Genomic DNA, 21,483 nt, shown 5'->3' with positions numbered 1-21,483 from the left:
TGTAAATAACAAGCTTAGTGGTTACAGGTGGAGCTGACCTGGGAGTTTTAGGACACTATGCTGACATGCATTTGGCATTTGCTCAATGAGGAAGTGGTTCCAGATTATTGACCTGGCTAGGCTAATTCCAATCTTTGTCTTAGCTTTTGGTCTGTCTAGAATAGATCTTGCCAGTAATGAGAAGGCATAAAAGAAGCTGTTGCTGTGAACAGATGTCGTGGTTAAAGAACATGGTTGTCAAAACAACCGAGTCTTTGAGTTGAAGGGATAGCACCTCACCTTTAATGTTGAAAGTGTCAGCCCTTATTTATCTCTGTTGCCATGTAGACCTCCTAGAAGTTGCACATTCTTGGGGGCCACTCCACTTTCAGTATCTAGTTCTCTCAGTTTTATAATGTGCTCAGGTCAGGTGGCACTAATTGCCAGGTAAATAATGAATAGCATGAAATATCAGTATAAATATTTGAGAATGATCGTCTGTTTATTTGGCCTAGATTTTATTTCCCTGTCATTTTATAGCAATGAATTTGATAGTTTAGAAAAGTCACATGATGTGGCATGGGTTCATATTTCAAAAATATATTTTTCAGTGAGGAACACTAAATCATTTAAAAATTGTTATGCATTCAGTTTATCAGTATCCAAGTAAAGAAACCATTGCAGCCCTCACCTGGCTAGGGAGAGGTGGCGCCATCTAATGGCCTCTGAAAGACTGCAAAGGCAGAATGTTTTGGCAACATAAGGTCATAGAACTTGCATTTGAGGTGGTATGTTCATGTAATTCCAGTTTATTTGAAATAGATCTTAAAATTAGTCTAATTATGCACAAAAATATTGTATCATGAAATCTGTATCAATTTGATGCTTTTATTATTCCTAATCTTCTCCAAGTTTTAAAAGTGGAATGTTTTAGGTGTATTTTTAACCTCTTTAGTGAGCTGTAATATCAGCAAACTGAAGCTGAAGCTGGGAATATCTCAAAACTTTGTTGAAAACACACACACACACAAAACATATAAGACAACCAAACAGTCAACACAGCTGAAGGAGTGTAGACTGTGTTTAATAAATCCTTATTATCAAGGAATTATATGTGACAACCAAGCTGGTGTTGATAGCTGGATCAGCTAATAAGGTCAAAGGCATGTGGAAAAGTGAAGGGAGGGAGTTCGTTCCTTCCTGTTGACATAGCTTTCTAAATAATGTGCCCCAATAATTCTTTCTCTCCGTATGCCCTTCTCTTCTCTCCAACTAATTTTAGCTTCTAAATGTCTATAGGGAAAGATGTAATAATATGGGAAATGAAATACATATGCTTGGCTATAATGTGTCTCATTAATTTATAATTGAATTTCTAGTTCCAATTTTTTTTTTTTTTTTTTTTGAGACAGAGTCTCACTTTGTTGCCTAGGCTAGAGTGAGTGTCGTGGCGTCAGCCTAGCTCACAGCAACCTCAAACTGCTGGGCTCAAGCAATCCTTCTGCCACAGCCTTCCCAGTAGCTGGGACTACAGGCATGCGCCACCATGCCCGGCTAATTTTTTTTTGTATATATATTTTTAGTTGGTCAATTAATTTCTTTCTATTTTTAGTAGAGGCTGGGTCTCGCTCAGGCTGGTTTCGAACTCCTGACCTCGAGTAATCCGCCCACCTCGGCCTCCCAGAGTGCTAGGATTACAGGTGTGAGCCATCACGCCTGGCCTATAGTTCCTATTTTAATAATTGATACTTGGCTTTTACACAATGTTAAACACAAGACTCCTTCAATATTTGCCTGAATATAGATGATCTTTATCTGCATCAGTAACTTTGAGGCAGCCTAAATAATTTTTATAACAAAATGCTTTTCTGTTTGTTTCATCTCAGTATAAACTACAAGAATGAGAGAAATTTCAGCAAGCATCCCCAGCATAAACTATTTCAGGAAATCTTTACAGCCTTGGTGAAAAATAGACTCATATGCAGGTAAGATTTTCTTTGGAAAGATGAGAAGACTGTCACTCAAAAATGACATGTTTTGTATATCTTATCTCTAGAACATATTATAATTTGATGCAGTTTACAAAATTGAGTACAATGTGAAGGGTACAATAGAACAAAGACCATTTTAAAGGAGGTAATGAGTAGGCATTATAGATGATCTCATTGAAATCACTCGGATTAGGCACTGAATTTCACTGAATTTTATGACAGATAACGTAAAATGGGAAAACACTCAAGTTATAAAGTTTTCCTTATTTTCTTTATTTTGAGTTTGAATACTCAAGGAGGAGTTTTATCGGGTGGGTCATTATGAAACAGACCTTGGGTAACATCAGGGACAAGATCCTCAGAGTTTCTGCAAGTCAGTGTAATGACTGATTAAATGGGCTGCCCCAGCCTTGACCTTGAGAAAAGAAAGGATGATGAGTATGTAACAACCAATCACAGCCCCATAAAGATGTTTCTTCTTAGGACCAAATCAAATATTTCTTCCCTCGCCCTTGCATCTGTCTTAACATAGGTGGCAGTGTTGGGAGTGTAGAGCAAGGGTTAGTTAGCAAGTCTTTTAGATTCTCTCTCATGAATATCAAGGGTTTTCAGTGAGCAAACTTTGACTGGTGCTGGGTTGCAGTCAGGATTGAATTCTCTGTGCATTCTGGACTGCTTCCTATGAGATCTGGGTATGCTGCTGGCAGATGTGGAGGAGGCTCCAGAACCCTGCCTTCTACTCTTTCCAGGAGGCCCAGACTCTCTTCCCACATGGATCACCTGAAAAGATGCCTGTAAAGAACCTTAAATCTTCCTTATCACTTTGGGACTCAATTGACATATCTGAATTCTGCCCCAGAATGAATGGGAAAAAATTATTCCTCCTCAATAATTTAATGCCTTGATCAAAACAAAACTCTGACTTGGCCTAGCACAATAGTTGATTTTAAGTATAATAGAACAGTATCCCGATGGGTCCTCCATAATGAGACAGCTACTAAATGCATGCCTGAATGGTGGCCTAATTCCTCTGTCTTTTGGATGGGGTCATTTAGTATTGCTCATTTAAGTACTAGACAGTGACTGCCAAGTATATTGGCTTAGTTTAAAACAATACAGGATTGGGACTGCATCTGTCATGCCTTTGTACTTAATTTAAGCAGAGGAGTATTAGACTGGCCCAGATGATACAAGATGCCTAAAATCTTTACCAAGGTTATGTAATAGGGTTATAGTTCAGTTCTTGCTGATACACTCAAAAATTGTTCAAAGATTTCATGAATACTGCATGAAAAGGACCTGCAATTGTTCTTGACTATGTTCCTCTTGAGCTTGAACAGAGTAGAACAATGGTTAGTAGCAGAATAATTATGCATGAGATGGTGTTAGGAAATAAAGTTCTTTAATTTTTTTTTTTTTTATGACAACTAACATGGACTCTTCAAAGGATGTTTAGTAGACCATTTGTTAGGTCAGTACTCTGGGGAAGGCCCTAGATGCAGAAATTGTTAGGGACAATAATTGGGCAAGAGTTGGCATCAACCAGTTGAAAAAGATCTCAAACAGTCTGACATTAAGAGATCTCTTTTTAGGGCCTTTTCAAATTCATAGCGATTAATGGGACATCTTAGATTAGATGGAGCTACTGGCTTTTAACATGAGTAGTCCCTGGAAATCTTTAACCTAGGAAGAGATAATTGTAGATCTCTTTGCTTTCACAGCATGAGAAGGAATTTAGGAATGCTAAACATCAAGAGCATCCTTTTATGTTATCCTGTGGCTGCTGACAGATTGTTATGTTCAGTTCTATTCTAAAAGCAGGGTTGGGTAAAAGATGGCTTAAGTACAAAGGCCTTCCATTATGCCTCACCCCACATAACCTTGCTAAGATGGCCAGCACCACATTTTTTTCCTCTCTCCCCTCTAGCATTAGACTAACAGAAGAATTGCATCTCAGGGCCCTTTTTTGATTATGGCTTCCTATCCCCTTTCTTGGCAAACATCAGATTTAGTATTGGTTAGAAGGCTCAGATTCAATTTAATAAACAAACTGATGAGCATCTACTATGTGCAAGGAAGGGAGAAAACAGATGGTGGGGAAGGAAGAGTGGGGGAAAGTACAAAATGAGCAGACGTGTGGTCTCTTTCTTCCTGGGGACTCAAAGTCTACTCTGATCAGCAAAGCAATTACCCAATATCCCAATGCAAGGGGAAATGTGGTAAATATATACAATTTATAGTAAAACAACTAAAGGCTGCATGAAATCAGGGTGGGGAGCTATTTTGGTCCTTGGCCCAATTCTGGTTGTAGACAAGATTGGGCATATTCAGGGTATTATGCCACTCAATTTCACCCAGATAATATGACTGATTGGATTTTAGTCTTAACTGTGAAGTTTTACCCCTTCCAACCCCTCTCTCAACTTTTGCCCAGTTGATGATGATATTGTTCCTCTTCTATTTAACTCTCCCCAACTGTACTCTTCCCCTAAACCACACTTGCAGATGTCTCCTTTCTGGGTTCTTTTCCTAAGATCAACCTCTAATTGCTCCCTCATTCTCGCAGTGAAATTGCCAGGTGGTGTCCAAACTAGACAAGACTTGTTAATCCAGACTCAGATAAGGTAACACTGCAGATGCCTCGTGGTAAATCTCAAAGGGCAAGGGAACATATCCCTGAACCTGAGGTAACTCCTAGTTACACAATGGTAACTAATCTTGGTGTGTAGTAAGGTATGCAAACAAATTTTGGTCTTCAGCCTTCCTTTCTGTCATGACAACATTTGTCTTTAGTAGAGTCTGATACTAGAAAATAAATTCACCTCTTTTCCATTTCATTTGCCTGAACAAGAAAGTACAAGGGGTGCTTGGTATCCATGGCCAAGTTGTTATGAGGTTGGGTATGGAGGTAAAAGTTGTCACAACATTGACATATTCTCTAATTAATTGACCACTTATAAAATTGACCTCTATTCAAATAACTCTTCTGCATATCTGCTTCTCTGAGTTTCCTCTTTGTTGGCCCATTCCTTGCTGATGTGAAGATACTGTAATATAATGTAAAATATAATTTACTTGTGAAATGAACTTGAAAATCTGGCTAAAGATGTAGGATGTCATGAAGTTATTGAAAGTGATGTTGCTGAACTGGTGGAATTTGACAAATGAGGCTCTGGTGGAATTAGACCATTTGACAACTGAGGAAGAAAGTATTAACAAGAAAGATGACAAGATGCTACTTTAAGGGTATGTTTTGAATAACAGAGATTAGGGCCGGGCGTGGTGGCTCACACCTGTAATCCTAGCACTCTGGGAGGCTGAGGCAGGTGGATGGTTTGAGCTCAGGAGTTCGAAACCAGCCTGAGCAAGAGCGAGACCCCATCTATACTAAAAAATAGAAAGAAATAAGCTGGACAACTAAAAAAAAAAAAAAAAAAAAAACTCTCTCTCTCTATATATAAAATTAGCTGGGCATGCTGGTGCACGCCTGTAGTCCCAGCTACTTGGGAGGCTGAGGCCCAGGAGTTTGAGGTTGCTGTGAGCTAGGCTGATACCACGGCACTCTAGCCCAGGCAACAGAGTGAGACTCTGTCTCAAAAAAAAAATAAAAAGATTAAGAGAGGTCTTTGGAAAAAAAAATGATGAATCCTTTCAATAGATTCACAAAAATGAACCTCTTTATGCTGGAAGTCAAAAGTGAATAAAGAACATTGGATCATGTTATATGCTTCTTTTTTAGAAAAAGTGTACCAAAGATGTTAGCAGAAGTCATTCTTGCTTTGTTCTAGTTACCAGAGCAGTGTTGCAGTTACAACTTAAATTTTGTTAAATTTAAAATAAAATATATCTTAGTTTCATAATTTTTTAAAGCTAATGTTTTAATCTTTCCCCCTGCTTTTTAATATGAAGTTTGGTGTTATTTTAAAGTGGGTACACTTAGGCCTCTTTCTGGTGCTATTATTCTAGAATAACCAGGATATCTCTCTTCTCCTGTCCATAACTTTTGTAGAGGTGAACATGTCTCACGTACTCAGAAAAAAACCCACCTGATTCATTTAATATGATATTATTTGACTAAAAGTTAATTCACTTTTCTGAAAAGAACAAATTGGTATCCTTATTATTTTACCCCCCTTTTCATGAAATATCTGCTAAAAATTCGAAGAATTTTGGAAATAAGTCTGTAGAAAGTATAGATGGGGAATATGCTTACACTATGTACTTCTTGAACTAGGAGAAAACATTGCAATCTTATTAGAAATTCTTATAAAAAGTGTTCTGGGAACTTTATAGAAACTGATAACCAAGAGGATCAATATAGTGATTTGTTTAGCAATGAGGCAATTTGTTGTCCATGTCCACTTCAGGGCCTAGATTATGAAGCAAGTGACTCTTTTTCTTCTGAGCTTCACCTTGTCCTTAGCATCACTGATCCAGACCCGGTCACGGAGGGAGGTGAGATGAGAGGAGCAGAAATTAGGATTAGGATTAGGATGCAGTGAGAATCTTTTCAGTGTTTTGAATAAGTTCTTGAAACAAATGAAGTTAATGGACAGATGCTTTTTCTGTGACTTTATCTCTAATGAGATCTTTATTAGAGATAAAGTCAGAAATAAAATACAGAGGCAACAGGGGCCTTTGTACTCCTCATTGCTGAGGAGAGGAGAAGTCTGTCGCTTGGTAAAGTCTGATAGATAGTTCAGAACCTCCTTAGAGAGAGGGCTGCAAGCCAGCACCGTAAAATGGATACAGACAAAGTTTCATTAAGGCCCCCAAAGTCTCAGGTTCGTGTCTTTATGTACTTAAAATTTAACAACCAGTTCCTTAGCTGGTTCACAAAGTTCTTTGAGATCTCATTCCTTCTCAGCTCATCTCTTGTTCCTGCCCAGTGCATCTTCTGGGCTCATGGAGGCCATTACCCTAAGCTTGACAACCTTAAATGTAGACACGAAGAAAATGAGCCTCAAAAAAAAAAACCAAAAAAAACTAGGATATCATATAGTCCTTAAACAGATAATGATTCCTCTTCTTCCTATCACCCAACTTGCAGCAAATATCTCGCTCTTACACTTTTGTTTCCCATGCAGTGTTATTTAGGATTTATCTCATACTTAAAATGTACACACACACACACACACACACACACACACAATTGGCCTTCAGTATCTGGGGGTTCTGTATCCTTGGATTTAACCATCCACAGATTGAAAATATTTGGGAAAAATGCAAAAACCACAAAAACAAAAACAATATAACAAAAATAATACAACTAAAAACCAATATAGTATAACAGCTATTTACATAGCATTTATGTTGTATTAAGTATTATAAGTAATGTAAAGTACATGGTAGGATGTGTGAAGGTTACATGCAGAAACTATACCATTTTATATAAGGACTTGAGAATCCTCTGGTTTTGGTATCTGGGGGTGGGGGACACTGGAACTAATCTCCCACAGATACTGATAGACAACTATGTATGCAAAAAGGTCATGAAATTATAGAAGTGGAATGAACCCTGAAGAAAATCTAGTTCAGCCTCATTTGATAGATGGAAAAGCTGAGAAGTTAAGGTCCAAGGTCTTGAAGCAAAGTTGAGCCCAAGGTCCTGAGGTGAACTCTTGGCTAGTACTCTTTTCTCTTATGCCTTGCTGACTCCCTGGTTCTTTACTAATCAAGGCACATTTAAAATTTGTTTTCAGGTTTGTACCAGGGAAAAGTATCACAAGTTCTCTATTTACTACTACTTATTACTGCTTCTCGGGAAACTCATCCACTTGGATGTCTATAATAAAAGCATGAAATGAAAATGTTCCCATCTTTCCACAAAAGAACTGATTGTTCTTTGGCCACAGATAACCACCAGAACGAGTTTTAAACCTGGCCAAATCAATAAATGATAGTTTCTTGTCAGTACACAAGCTTCTGAGAGCTAGGCGATAAGTGACAGTTGCATTCCAGAAACCACATTTCCACAGCTAAAAATCAACCATTTGGTTGGGTATGGTGGCTCACACGTGTAATCCCAGCAGTTTGGGAGGCCTACGCAAGACGATCACTTGAGGCTAGGAGTTCGAGACTGGCCAACATAGTGAGACCCCATCTCTATGAAAACCAGAAAAGCTAGTTGGGCATAGTGGTATACACCTGTAGTCTTAGCTGCTTGGGAGACTGAAGCAGGAGGATTGCTTAAGCTCAGAAGTTCAAGATTGCAGTGAGCTATGATTGATCACTGCACTGCACTCCAGCCTGGGCAACAGAGAACACCCTGTCTCTAAAAAAATAAAAAAATAAAGATTAACCAATTCACAATAAACACTCTCGTGAAAGCTCTCTCATCCCTAAATCTCCTTATTAGCTTTGCTCCAAGAGACCGGACCTTTTAAGTACACTCTCCTTGCTGCAAATTCATCTTTGGTTTGACATATTGATTGGTGGGCTCTTCCTTCTTGGAGCAGTTCAAAGTTAACATGCCTAAAACAAGACTTTTGATTTTTCTTACTAAACCTATGAGAAAACTTCAGCTTTAGTCTTCCCCATCTACTAGTCGAAGCTATCATCATCTGTTGCTTGGCTAACTGGACTTCCTGCTTTTGGTACCTGGGTCTCTATATTCTGTTTTCAACACTGAATCCAGAGGATCCTTTCAAAATTTCAGTCAGATAATAGATCATGTTAACCCTCTGCCCAAAGCCTTCCAGTGACTTTCCAGAATAAAAGTTCAAAGTCTCTGTTGCTATTCTAAAAGGCCCTGAAAGTTCTGGCTGCTGCTATCTCTCTGATCTCAACTCCTATCTTCGCTCACTCTGCTCCATCCACATGGGCTTCTTTGCTATTCTTTACACAGAGCACAGTGATCCTGCCTCAGGGACTATATGGTTAACTATTCTGCTCTCCTGACCTAGACATATGGTTCAATCTCTCAGTGCATTAAGATGCTAATCTTATCAGAGAACCCATCTCTGACTATCCTAAAATAGCGAGCAACCCCAGTACCCAATAAATCCTTAACCTTAATTGTTCTTTACCGGTCACCAACTAATATACATTTTTATTTGTGTTCATTGTCAGAAGGTAAGCTTCATGAGCGCAAATGCATGGTTTTGCTCTTTGCCATACTGCTGGGCTTATAACTCTGCCTGCCTGATAGCAAGTGATGAGTAAGTATTTGAAAAGCATTCTGAAATTTTCATCAATTATGTAGAAGAAAGACCTAGACAAAAGTCCTTTCTCCTCAGTATCCTGATTTTAGGGGTCAGCATGATCCACTGGGTGGACTTCAGATTAGGTGCACATTCTGTGCAAGGTTTAGTGGGGGACACAGGGGAAAAGCAAAGACCCATTAAGAATAGTGAAACAAGGCCGGGCGCTGTGGCTCACGCCTGTAATCCTAGCTCTTGGGAGGCCGAGGCGGGCGGATTGCTCAAGGTCAGGAGTTCGAAGCCAGCCTGAGCAAGAGCGAGACCCCGTCTCTACTATAAATAGAAAGAAATTAATTGGCCAACTGATATATATATATAAAATTAGCCGGGCATAGTGGCGCATGCCTGTAGTCCCAGCTACTCGGGAGGCTGAGGCAGAAGGATCACTGGATCCCAGGAGTTTGAGGTTGCTGTGAGCTAGGCTGACGCCACGGCACTCACTCTAGCCTGGACAACAAAGCGAGACTCTGTCTCAAAAAAAAAAAAAAAAAAAAAAAGAATAGTGAAACAAATCACTAAAGATTCCTTAAATAATCATCTATGATGATCTTCTTCAGGCATATTTTTTTTTTAAGTTTTGCATATCTACTTTGATATGAATTTTACTTTTTCAACTATCCAAAAAAATAGGACTCTGTCTTTTGAATTTGAGATGATATTTATTTTAAAACAGGCTTGAATTCCTCTACTTTTAAACCTTGAGTCAAAGGTGGCAGTTTTTTTTGTATTTTGTTTTGTTTCTTTTTGTGTTAATGGAAACAGTATTACAACCTGGAAAGGGCTACTTATTTCTCATGAGAGACAGAAGCATGTTACAAATGAGCGTCTGGGTTGGAGCCTCTGCCATTTGTGTTAGTGTGTGGATTCCGCTTGCTTATCTTGGTAGCTGTAGCTTTATTATACAATACCGCAGCTTTGTGACTGAGTTTTATGTCGAACTCTCACGTCACATAATGAATGGTTTCTTCCACTGTGCATGAAGTTGAAACCCTGACTGTCTTTTCTCTTTTCAAATACGGTGTCTCCAGGGCCATTTTCCCTTCTCTTTTTATATCGATAGCAGAAAAGTAGCACCTGATGGTCACAGCAGAAGGGCAGGTCGTCACGGACAGAGGCCGTGGGAGCTGATCATACTGCCATGTATTAATAGTCCTGTGAAACCAGTGGCATAAGTTCAGTCACAAGAGGGGATAAATATTTGCCTGCTCATGAATTTGCTTCTGCGTAGCTGCTATATTGAGACATAGCCTCCAGGGAAACACTATCTTTGCAGACAAGTTATTCAGGGTTGCCTCAAAGGACCCCCATGCCACTCTGCTGAAGGCTCCCGTTCCCATATTAAGCATATTTGCAGAATCACCTTCTCTTTAGTTATCCCCTTGTGTAGGTGAAGGCAAGGGAGGTAGGGGCACTGGTCTGGGAGTGAGGCACCCAGAGCCCTGTTACTTATGTGCAGCCTTGCGCCAGTCACTCAGCTCCTCCAGGCCATAGTTGCTAGATCAGTAAGATAAAGATACCCATATGTCACTGTTGTTCTCTACTACTCTCTGGTTTCACTAAGTTGTATGTTTCCTAGTCCCCCAGCTATTGGCAAACAGGAGTATATATTGTCTTACAGAGCATGCAATTCCCCTTGAATACCAGAACTCCATCCCGTGTGCCACGTCCTTATGGGGGGTTAAGGGCTGGGAGCCAGGAGGGAACAACTGCTCTTTCTGAGGTCAGTGTGAAGAGAGGAGAAGCCAGAGAACGCAGACACCAGGAATTCTATTTACATTTATAACAGCAGAGGCCAGAATCATGTAGAAATATTAATAGCTTTGGGCTTCAGTCCCCAAATTGCAAAACAAAACAAAACAAAACAAAATACTATTTATTTGTAGCAGAACTTTCAACTTGAGACTTTTCTGGAACTCTTCATTTATTTACATTCCTTTACTAGTAAAAACAAAATGTATTATGGAATTGTTCTTTTTTTTTTATTTTCTTGGGAGGTGGGGAGGAAATAGAAAAAAAAACTTTTCATATTTATTTTAATATGGAAAAACATTGGAAAGGTCATGAACATTCCTCATGAAGATTGTATATAGCTAACAGCAAAAATACCAATCGTACAAATATTTGTAGCATGAATCATTTCTTAAAATGCCACGTGGTTTTTCCTCTTAAATAATTAAAAGTAATCAGCATTCACCATCATTAGGTTGCTAGCAGCTGTTGCAACCTGATCATTATTTCTGAGAGATCTTTGGGATGTAGTATCTTTGCACTGCAGTTCAGGCTACAGGCTATCTTTAGCTAACCCCAGCACCTGAAAGGGAAAGTTGTCATGTGCCCTTTCCCTAGTTATAAAGATTAAAGCTATTCTCTCTGTATTAGGAGCCTTAGTATAACCACAGTTTTATCATTTTTCCCATAAATAATTATTTTGAATTCAAAATGTATTTGAAATCTGCCATATTTTTTCCTAGTATAAGATATTTACCATCTGAAGTCAAGATGAACCATGGTATGGTTACTAGTGTGGCCTTGAATAATTCTGCCTGGCTGGCAGTTCTGGGGTTGATTGAGCCCTGACTCTATTTTCAGAAGAAGCTGGGTTTTGTCCCCATGGCGAAGGGGTCAATGACAAGGTGCTTGGGCCAGAAGAGGGGCTGTGGTATTGATGGCAGCTATGTCAGGCAGCTCCTGCCAGGAGTCCTGGTGATGGCAGGAAGAGTAATTGTTCACGGTGGCTCAGGAAGGCCAGGAGGGGATGATGGTTGTCACCAAAGAGCATAGACTATCCCCGCCCCATCTTCCTACTTATGAGCTAACCTCAGCTTCTGAGCTTATAAAGGCATGTAAGTGGAAGGGTTCTGTGTTTATTGCTGTTCTCCCTTAGATTTTTTTTTTTTTTTTGGTTAAGTTCTTCAAAAGGAAATCCCTTAGATTTTAATCCATGAAGTGAAAGGTACCTAAACTGGAACTCATGTGTGCTTACCTTTACAACACTGGTTTCAATCAGAGAATTGGTCAATCAATACATGTTTGAGTAGCTACTGGGTGCAAGTCCCTGTGATCTCCTTTGATTTGGGCCATTGTCTGGTTCCTTCAACAACACAGATAAATTGGCAGCTATCTTTATTTTAAAGCTCCTTGAAAGAATGCAGCTAAATCCTTCTTTGCTAAGGAAATATAATTTAAAAGCCTCTCAAAATGCACTTGAGTGGGTATGTGGATACTTATATCATTTGATGGCAGTGAAGTGATAAATGGTTCTTTAGAAATCTGCTGATGGTATTTTGAATATTGGACATAGTCATTGTTTAAAGCCAAAATCCAGTTTTTTTTTTCCCCCTCCAAACAGGCCTGGTTTCAGTAGTTGCCTTTGTGCTTGTTGACTTTTAGTAAATATCCTTCAGTTTCTGTCATAATATTACTCCTCCAGTGACTGTGACTTTGATTTCAAAGGGTTCTGCTGAGTCTCAATAGAGAGCTGTAGGATGATGTTGGTGCTTTGCCCAGAACCCTCAGATCCTCGCCCTGTTGGTTTGGGCGCTTTCCTGTCCAACAGCGCCAGCACTGACCTCAGGCTCCTTGAGTCCGCCTTGCCTGGCGGCACAGAGAAGCAGTGTGAGTGCCTGGAAATTTGTGCCCTCGGTTCCTCCTGCACCTTTAAGCCAATGGCAACAGTTTCGTAATGTGAAAGCCCAGTGTCCTTGCCTCCATATGGGACAACTCTGAGCCGCACTGCAGAGCCAGGCTGAGGCCAGGCTTTGCCTGAGATTGTATGCTTGCTTGGATTTCTCCCCTTCCCCTTTCTATTTCCCCTACTCTCTTACTGATCTCTCCTGAGAGCATGTCCTTAATTGTTAATTTGTATACACTAATCTTTTTTTTTTTTTTTTTTTGTATACACTAATCTTCATCTCAGGGTCTGCTTCTGGGGAAACTGATCTAAAAAAAATCGTTTGTCACTGTGTTTCCCAAACTGAGCACCAAAGTGCTCTGGGGCTGCAGAGAACTCCCACGGGCAGCATGGGCTATTTTAAATTTTCAAGGAAAACACAGCACAAACTACTCAAGGTACTTAATGATTTCAACAGCAGATTCTACTACCTTCCTTTACATCATGGCATATCTTTCTGAAGCTGGGTTTTCAGCAGTTGCCGTGACAAAAAGCAAATATCCTATGAAAATCAGGTGGAAGAGGAAACAGAGATGGTGGTGTCCATTCTGATTCCTAGGCTTGAGAAGTTGTTTCATGTCCACAGGCGCACACACCCCATTAATAAATAAGTGTGGCTATGAAAATAACTTTAATGTATGCATATTATGTTTTCACATGGATACTAAGTTATTAAGACATGATTATTATTAAGTGGGACCTAACTAATTTTTGGAACTTTTGGCTATTTCTTTGGATTTGGGGGTACCATGAAACATTACTGAGTCGGCTAAAGTGGCATAAACTAAGTAAGTTTGGGGGGGCTCTGCTTCATAGTGACAAAGATGGTTTAAATGTTTTGAATTAAAATGGATCAAGTGTCCAAGTACCAAATAACAGTCCTCATTGCAAATAAATGAATTGCTTATTCCTTTATGTGTTCTTTATACTCATTCATAGTCTTGTACTGTTCATGAATGGTCACACTGGGGTTTTAGACATGAAGATATTCTTTTGTTTTTTTCTTTCAGAGAGTGGGTTAATCGAGCCCCATCTATTCATTTTCTGAGAGTGTTAATCTGCCTGAGGCTACTAATGAGGGATCCATGTTACCAGGTTGGTTGGAAAAAAAAATTTTTTTTTTACTTGTTATAAAGATGAAATGAAAAATGGGTGGGCTTTTCTTTGAAGCAGTCCATATTAGCTTTGTTTTTCTCTTTCATAACTCAATAGCTTCCATATTTGGGAAGTATCTTATCTACTATTTAAAAAGATTTGAAAGAAGTGCTTTAGTGGGGACAAAAAATCTGTATAGTTCTGCTGTATTACTTATGAGATTAAGTGGATTGAACTTGTGGTCTATGTTTTCATTGCCACCTGTCATTTTAAACCATTCACAGTTCAAGGAGATGTACACTGGGCCAAATCTTCAAGCATGTTCAAAGCCAAACAGCTCACTAGGGCAAAGTCAGCAGTGACAAGTAGGGGCCTTCTATTATGGCTCCAAAGGCAGCCAGTGGGGAAGGCAGGCCCTGCAGCTTTAGTGGCTGCTCCAGAGGTCATCCCTTCTCAACCTCTAGCCTAAGACTGAGTGGGAGGTGAGCAAGGGGCTTCCCACTTCTCTCAGAGTAGGGTATTGAGGTCAAGAATCTTTCCCTTCTCTCTTTAGTTAGTTTGATGTGCTGCTTCTAGTTTAGTGCCCCTCAAACCTTAATGTGCATAGAAATCACCTGGGGATTTTTAAAAATGCAGATTCTGATCCAGTAGTTGTAAACTGAGACCCAAGATTCTTCATCTCTAACTATTAATAGTATCCAGGGGATGCTGTTGCCACTGGTCCACGGCCCCCACTTTGAGTAACAACAACTTAGTGCTTTAGCAGTAAGGCTCTAAAGAAAAGCTTACTTAATATTTTATCTGGACCTAGAAAGTGTTTCCTCCCAGTCTCAGCTGGTAGATAAATAGCTGATTGCGTAAAGCAGCAGCTCTCAAATTTTATTGTCTATCAGAAACACCTGGAGGACTTAATGATTTCTGGGGCCACCCTCATAGTTTCTGATTCATTAGGTTTGGGGCTGAGCCTGAAACCATGCATTTTCAACAAGTTCCCAGGTGAACGTGATGCTGCTAGTCAGGGGACCACTGTTTGAGGGTCATTTCCCCGAAGCTTCAAGATTGTTTATTGATTATTGTTTTTGTTTGTTGATGTTAAATATATAAGGAGGGTTCTTGTTATTCATGCATGCTTCTGTAATTTTCACAGATTATTATTTTTCCTAAGAAGTATCTCCTTTTATGCCCTGTCTTCATAAGCTATAAGGACGCTCAGACCACTCAGATCTTTTATTATTTTGGATTCAATCTTATTGATGATGTCTTGAGTCAATGTGTTTCCTGTAAGTGCCAAGTTTGGAAAAGTAGCCATCTTTTCCAAAACGTGTTTTGGTACCAACCAGCTACAAACCCTGCTCTGAATCGAGTCTTCTGTCATTCATGGTCACTACACATCTTTCCATTAGAAGAATCACCTCCTTCCTCCTATTACACTCTAAACTGGTCTTGTGTTACTATAGTTTGTTTAGTTAACCACACCCCTTTGCATATGCGACTCTGGGCATCCTCTAAACAGCTTTCTGTACTGGTTGCTCACAATTTTCTGCATAGGTAGCAACCTTTTCTTTCCATGACCAACCATATAGAACCTTGTGTTCTATGCATTTCTGAGCTGCTTTTTGCAACTCCATGTGGGTCTTATATAAGGCTGGGCCATATGTTTCATTTTGCTGGGGGCAGTCTCAGAATGTGCTCATTGTTCCCGCTTAATTGTTAATGGCACTCTCCTTTACTCCTTAATGTGTCTTAGTTTGGATGAAAACATCATATGTGTAATGTTCAAGGAGGAAGATCCAGTTTTCAGACTTGTAGGAGTTATCAAAATATTTGCTTTAGAGATGTCCTGTTTGTTTAGAAAACTGATGACAATGGTGCCCTATTCTGCTGGTCTCCCATCTAGAGTACTGCCTTTCTTAATCTAGTTCTTGATGGATTGGAACAGGGTTGATTGTATTGCCCTCTAAAGGAAAGAATTCAGCGACCACTTCGTTTATGAGATTTTATAAACACATTTTATAAAATGTGCATATTAAACTAATATCTCCTGATTGCCAGTCTTTCCACAGAAGGGAATTTTCTCCGAGTCTCTTCCCCCTGGCACCTTCACACAGAAGAGCATGTGCTCAGGCAGTTGTTTAACATCTTGAGTTGCCAAGAATTGTTGGCTGAAGTTACAAAGCTGTGCTGGGGTTTACAATGACTTACGCCAGTGAGTCTCAGCAAGCCTTCGTCATTGCTGTGCATTTCTGTCCCCTCTTGTTGAACTGCAGGGTCCATAGGGGCTGTTCCAAACCATTTCCACTTCTCTCTCCCCAACCCCCTTCTGTCCCCATTGGTCTCATCAAATTACATCATCCTTGTCTATTTTACAGGGAAGACTCGAGCTATCTCAGTGGGAGCTCTCTTATTTTCTGCTCTTTGTTGTTTGAAATATTTGGATTATCCTGCAACTTTACTTCTTTATTATTTCAGAAGTAATATTCCTTCTCCTTGCCAAGGCTTATCCCTCCCCCTGTTCCCTGTTTTAAAGTGTCAGTGGTTCCCTTTCTATTTTCTCTTATCATAAAAATCTCCTTTTCCTGATCCAGTTATTTTTTTTTGAAGTCTTATTCTTACCTTCGTTACTACATTTCTTTAAAGGGTAGGCTCTGTTTCATGAATCCACTTTCTGTCCGTCAGAACTGATGTATTGCATAACTTGCACATTGGATTCTATGCACAAGTTTCTCTCTGGAAGCCATCCAAATAGACCATACTGCGCCACACCTTAGCCCTTCATTCCTTGACCTAGCAGGGGTCCTCAAACTATGGCCTGCGGGCCACATGTGGCCCGCAGAGGACATTTATCTGGCCCACCGGGTGTTTTTGCCACCGCTGCCTGTCCTACTTAGCAGCTGACTCATCCCGTCCCGGGCCCACAGTGCGCATGTGTGGAATGTGCACCACACTCTCCAACGGCCCTCCAACAGTCTGAGGGACAGTGAACTGGCCCCCTGTTTAAAAAGTTTGAGGACCCTTGAAGAGGTTTGCAGACTGGTGGCTTGTAGATTGGAGCTTGCCTGCCAGTACACAGAGCTTCCAGTATATATTTAAAGGTGTCTCCAGCAAGAAAAGACTAGAAGAAATGCCTGAGAAGCCATTTTTGAAGATATAATTGCTGGGAGTTTTTTTTTTTTTTTCAGAATTAAAGACAGATGTAGGTATTGAGATTTCAAGTGTAGTTGGAGTTTCAAGGAGGATAAAGATAAATGTTCACCTGGATTCATTATAGTGAAGCCATAGCACATTGCTTATCAAGGATAAAGAGAAAATCTTAAAAGCTCCCAAACTGCACTTGTATTTGAAACAACAATAAAGAGATAGTTGAATTGAGTAGCCTTCTCTTAGTCCTTACATTCCCCAACCTTTCTTTAGCAGGAGACACCCTTTATCACATTTTCGCTTTGCCTTCACTGACCCTGAGAACCTCTAGCTCTTATTTGGCATTTTTGGAGTAATTTTTACACGCTGCTGCCCTTAATCTTGTCTTCTTAAATGCTAACTTTCCTCAAAGTTTTTCTTCCCTTTATCATCTTCTCCAATATCTTCCTGGCTCTCGGCTTCAACTATCATTTATTTTTGTTCTTTGCTCACAAGTCCATATTTTCAGAGTCAAACTTTCCCCTTTAAGTTCCAAATTTCCAGAGACATATTAGACAGCCACTTCAATGATCCAGTAGTTTGGTGGTTCTCAAAGCATGGTCCATGGAATGCCTGCAGGTCTCTAAGACCCTTACAGGGATTCCACAAGTTCAAAATTACTTTAAAAATATATTGTCAAGGTGTTATATGTCTTTTCACTGTCACTCTCATACAAGTCTGCAGTGGAATTTTCCCTATGCCACACCACATGCCATGGCTCTGGCAGCTGATGGGGCATGTGCTTGTGCATTCTTGTGTTTTTAACATTTCTCACTTTTAATTTCTAACATGGTAAATATAAATCAATAGTTTACAACCCATATAAACAAATCTCTTTGGGGTTCTCAGTAATTTTTGAGAGGGTAAAGGAGTTCTGAGACCAAAAGTTTGAGAACCACTGTTGTAGCACATTACACTCAATAACTTTAGAATGGAGCTCTTCAGTTCTTCCCTTTGTCCTTGAGCCTTCAGAATCAACTGCTGATTCTTTTAATAGTGCTGTATTTCCTCATCTCTATGTTTCCTGTTTACTCCTTTACAAATCTAATATACCAAACCTTTTAAAAGAGTAGTTACTATTATAAACCTGGAAAGATAAGTAAAGGCCAGTCCATAGAGTGGTGTTAAAATTGTGACCAAGGAATAAGCAGTGTGGAGCCACTGATGATTTCTGAATAGAGGAGTTAAAATGGTCATGTTAGTGATTCAATGTTAAAACCTATTGCAGTGTGTTCAGCATTCATTGATTTAGTTAATAAGTGGGCTTAGGATGAGGGTGCCTAAAGGGAAATGATGTTTTTGTCCATGGTGAAAATAGTGGTGGACAAACACTCCCCCTCATTCTCTGGCATTTGGCATAAGGTGTTCCATTTTTTTTTTTTTTTTTTGATATGGGGTCTTACCATATTGCCCAGGCTGTCCTTGACCTTCTGGGATCAAGTGATCCTCCTGCCTCAGCCTCCTGAATAGCTGGGACTATAGACATGAACAATTTTGCTTGGCTTTAATTTTTTAAAAACATATTTTTTATACCAGTATTATATTTTTGGATCTATTTTTTTTTTTTAGAAAAAGGAAAGAAGGGAGTAAGCAGAACAAAGACATTGTTCATATTTTATAGATTAAACTGAAGTTCACATCGACTAGGAAACTTTCTCCAGATTATTAGCTACAGAAGTATAGAATGCAGTTTTCTGATCCTCTGGCTGCTGATGGGGGGAAGATGCTGAGGTCTGGAAGGGCACGCAGGAGGTGTTACCGTAATCTGAGATTCCAGTCATATTTGCTTTTCAGATCACTAGCAAGAACGGTCACGCCTCGGTATATACATATCTTGTAGTCATGGTTTTCTTCAGTTTACACTCTCGGGTTAGTGCAGTCTCATTGGTATAAGGAAAGGAAATACAAGGAACACTGTGTGAGTCGGTGAACAGTCTCCTGGCCTTACTCCACTCTACATAGGAACATGGAGGGAAAGTGTTCATTTCATAAACCAAGGTTAAATTCTCAAGTAGGTAACAATGAAATTCTCTAAGAGTGAGAAAGCCTCCCATTCCTATACTTTATAGCAGCACTTCTCAAACTGTATTCCACATGAGTAATATGTGCTCTGTGAAAAGAAGTGTGCTTTGGTTAGTGATGTTTAGGGAAACCTGCATGCTAGCTTTTCCCCTTGGAGACTCAGTGCACAGTAGCATAGGAAAGGCGCTGAGGGAGAGTGTGTTAAATTCTGTTTAACCTAGCATTTCCCAAACTGATCTGAGCATAAAACTCTTTTTCTTTTCTTTCTTTTTTCATAGAATGCCTAATCCCATTTACTGTCCAAAATAAAATGCCTGTTTCCAGGATGTAGTTTGGAAAACTTTGACTTTCTCCCATGTTGTTAGTATTATTAGACAGATACATTTCTTGTCATGGTTTACTTCTAAAAATAACATTACCATGACCAATCATTTAAACATTATTCTCTCCCCTGATATCTTCCCACTCCAAAGCTCTAAGTTTGAATCTCCTTCATGTGAACGACTCCTAGATTTCAATGTTCTGCCCTCACCAAATTTTCCATGACCCATTGTATTTTTTTTCACCCGACATCCCATTAGCACGTTGGCGTGTGTGAAACTGAGTCTTCTCCTCTAGCCCAGTCTGATTTTCACCCATCTCCCGTGTCTGTTAATTGTGTCATTATCCCTAGTCACCCACGCTCAAATAGGCTGGTGTCTTCTACTTTGCTTCTTTGCTTCCAGTCTGTCTTCATGCTCAGTTGATCGTATCACCTGAATGACTATCACTTTCTCTCCATTCTTAGTCTTACTGCCACCGACTCCCAACTGGGCTCCCAGTTGACAGTCTCTCTCTTGTGCAGTCCATTTTAAGACTAGAGAGAAGTCCTCACAGCTGGCTCTGCCCAGTTCCTTGCTCACGCATTTTCACTGGGTCTCACGGTCTACATGAAAAAGTTCAAATTCAGAGTCACATGTAAGTCCTCCCAAAGTTTGATCCTACCCTAGTTTTCTAATATTTTCCCCAATAATGCCTTTCATAAACTTATGGAGCTGCTTCTCTCAGAGTTACAGAATGTCTTGATGTTTTCTCTATACAATTTCTGTGTGCCTTTAAGCCTACATTCTCTTAGCTTGAAGTTTCCTTTATTTTCCCTATTTCTCATCTCTACTCAGCAAATCCATCTGTCCTTCCAATCCCTGTTGAGAGACCACCCACATGAAGTTTTCCTCAGTCATCTCAGCAGGAAATGAGATGTCCTTCTGGTGCATCATGACGCTTATCTTATTCTTTCTTAAATTCTAGATGTTTGTATAATTACTTTATGCTCGCCTAAAGCTTATCTACATATTTGTGTCCTCTTCAGAGCCTAACTCAGGGCTTTTACCTATCAAGAATGAAAAAAATATCTGTTGTATATATGTAAGTGGTTTTAGATGTTATTTTTATTTTTATATGTATGAAACATTCTACCATAAATAGGGTTGGTGTATGCAATATTCTTGTGTTCTTTAATTATAGCTCTTCTAGAGTGAATAGCATTGATGAGCTTCAAACTGCTAGGTAGTCATAGAACTATTATTAATTGAATTCCAAATGTTCCTTTTTATTGACTTTAGACATGAGTATGTTCGTTGTTTCTAAGTTTACCTCACACAGAGTAAGGTAGTGACCCAGGAGGCCTTCAGTACCTGTGCCTCTTCCCCAACCTGTCCACCTGGTCAGTTTCACGGCAGAACTAGATTGTTCTCTCTCATGTTCACGTACTCGTCCCTGTGCATTTCCCAGAACTGAAATGATGGCTGGTGTTTGTATTTCAAATAACTTCCTTGTGTGCATGTTAAGTAAGGAGAGAGACATCAATACAGCTTTATTAAGTAGATTAGGGCCACCTGAAAACATTTGCCTGCAAATAAATGCCAATGTGGATAACCTAAGAACACCAAGGATTAGTAGAGTTCCAAGCTGGTCCCTTTCACAGCTTCAACCTCTCCCCTCTTCTCTTCTCTAATTAGCACTTTCAGAGCAGCTTCAGAAGTATATCAAAATGTTTACTTATTGGGGATTAGATTTAAAGTCCTATATCAGGAGACACTGTGCAAAGATTACCGTTACATTGTTGAGAATTATGGGGTTAATAAGACAACATAATAATTTTAAGGAGAAGCCCTGTGGTCTATTAGAGCAGTGCTTTTCAAACTGTTCTGTATGTGCTGATAGCCTGGAGATCTTGTTCAAAGTCAGAGTATGAGCAGGTCTGGGGTGGGTGGGAAGTTCTGCATTTCTAATCAACTCCCAGGTGATACTGATCCTGCTGGTCCATGGACCACACTAGGCAAAGACCTCGAGGAGGCTCCTGGGAGAT

The 21,483-nt window shown here is 39.7% G+C and overlaps 1 protein-coding gene across 2 annotated transcripts in view; it reads left to right on the top strand.

The window, feature by feature from the left end:
- The window catches only part of NEK10 (NIMA related kinase 10), a 228,985-nt gene that overhangs the window by 23,274 nt on the left and 184,228 nt on the right, over nucleotides 1-21,483 (top strand). For both annotated transcript variants that reach the window (XM_076005874.1, XM_076005870.1), the window contains 2 exons: nucleotides 1,866-1,964; nucleotides 13,853-13,937. In XM_076005874.1, the coding sequence (XP_075861989.1) occupies nucleotides 1,866-1,964; nucleotides 13,853-13,937 (184 nt within the window). The remainder of the gene's footprint in view (nucleotides 1-1,865; nucleotides 1,965-13,852; nucleotides 13,938-21,483) is intronic.

This window comes from Microcebus murinus, chromosome 1, assembly GCF_040939455.1.
Source record: "Microcebus murinus isolate Inina chromosome 1, M.murinus_Inina_mat1.0, whole genome shotgun sequence".
NCBI lineage: Eukaryota > Metazoa > Chordata > Mammalia > Primates > Cheirogaleidae > Microcebus > Microcebus murinus.
The sequence above is the reverse complement of the archived record's forward strand: the minus strand, read 5'-3'. Positions and strand labels throughout refer to the sequence as shown.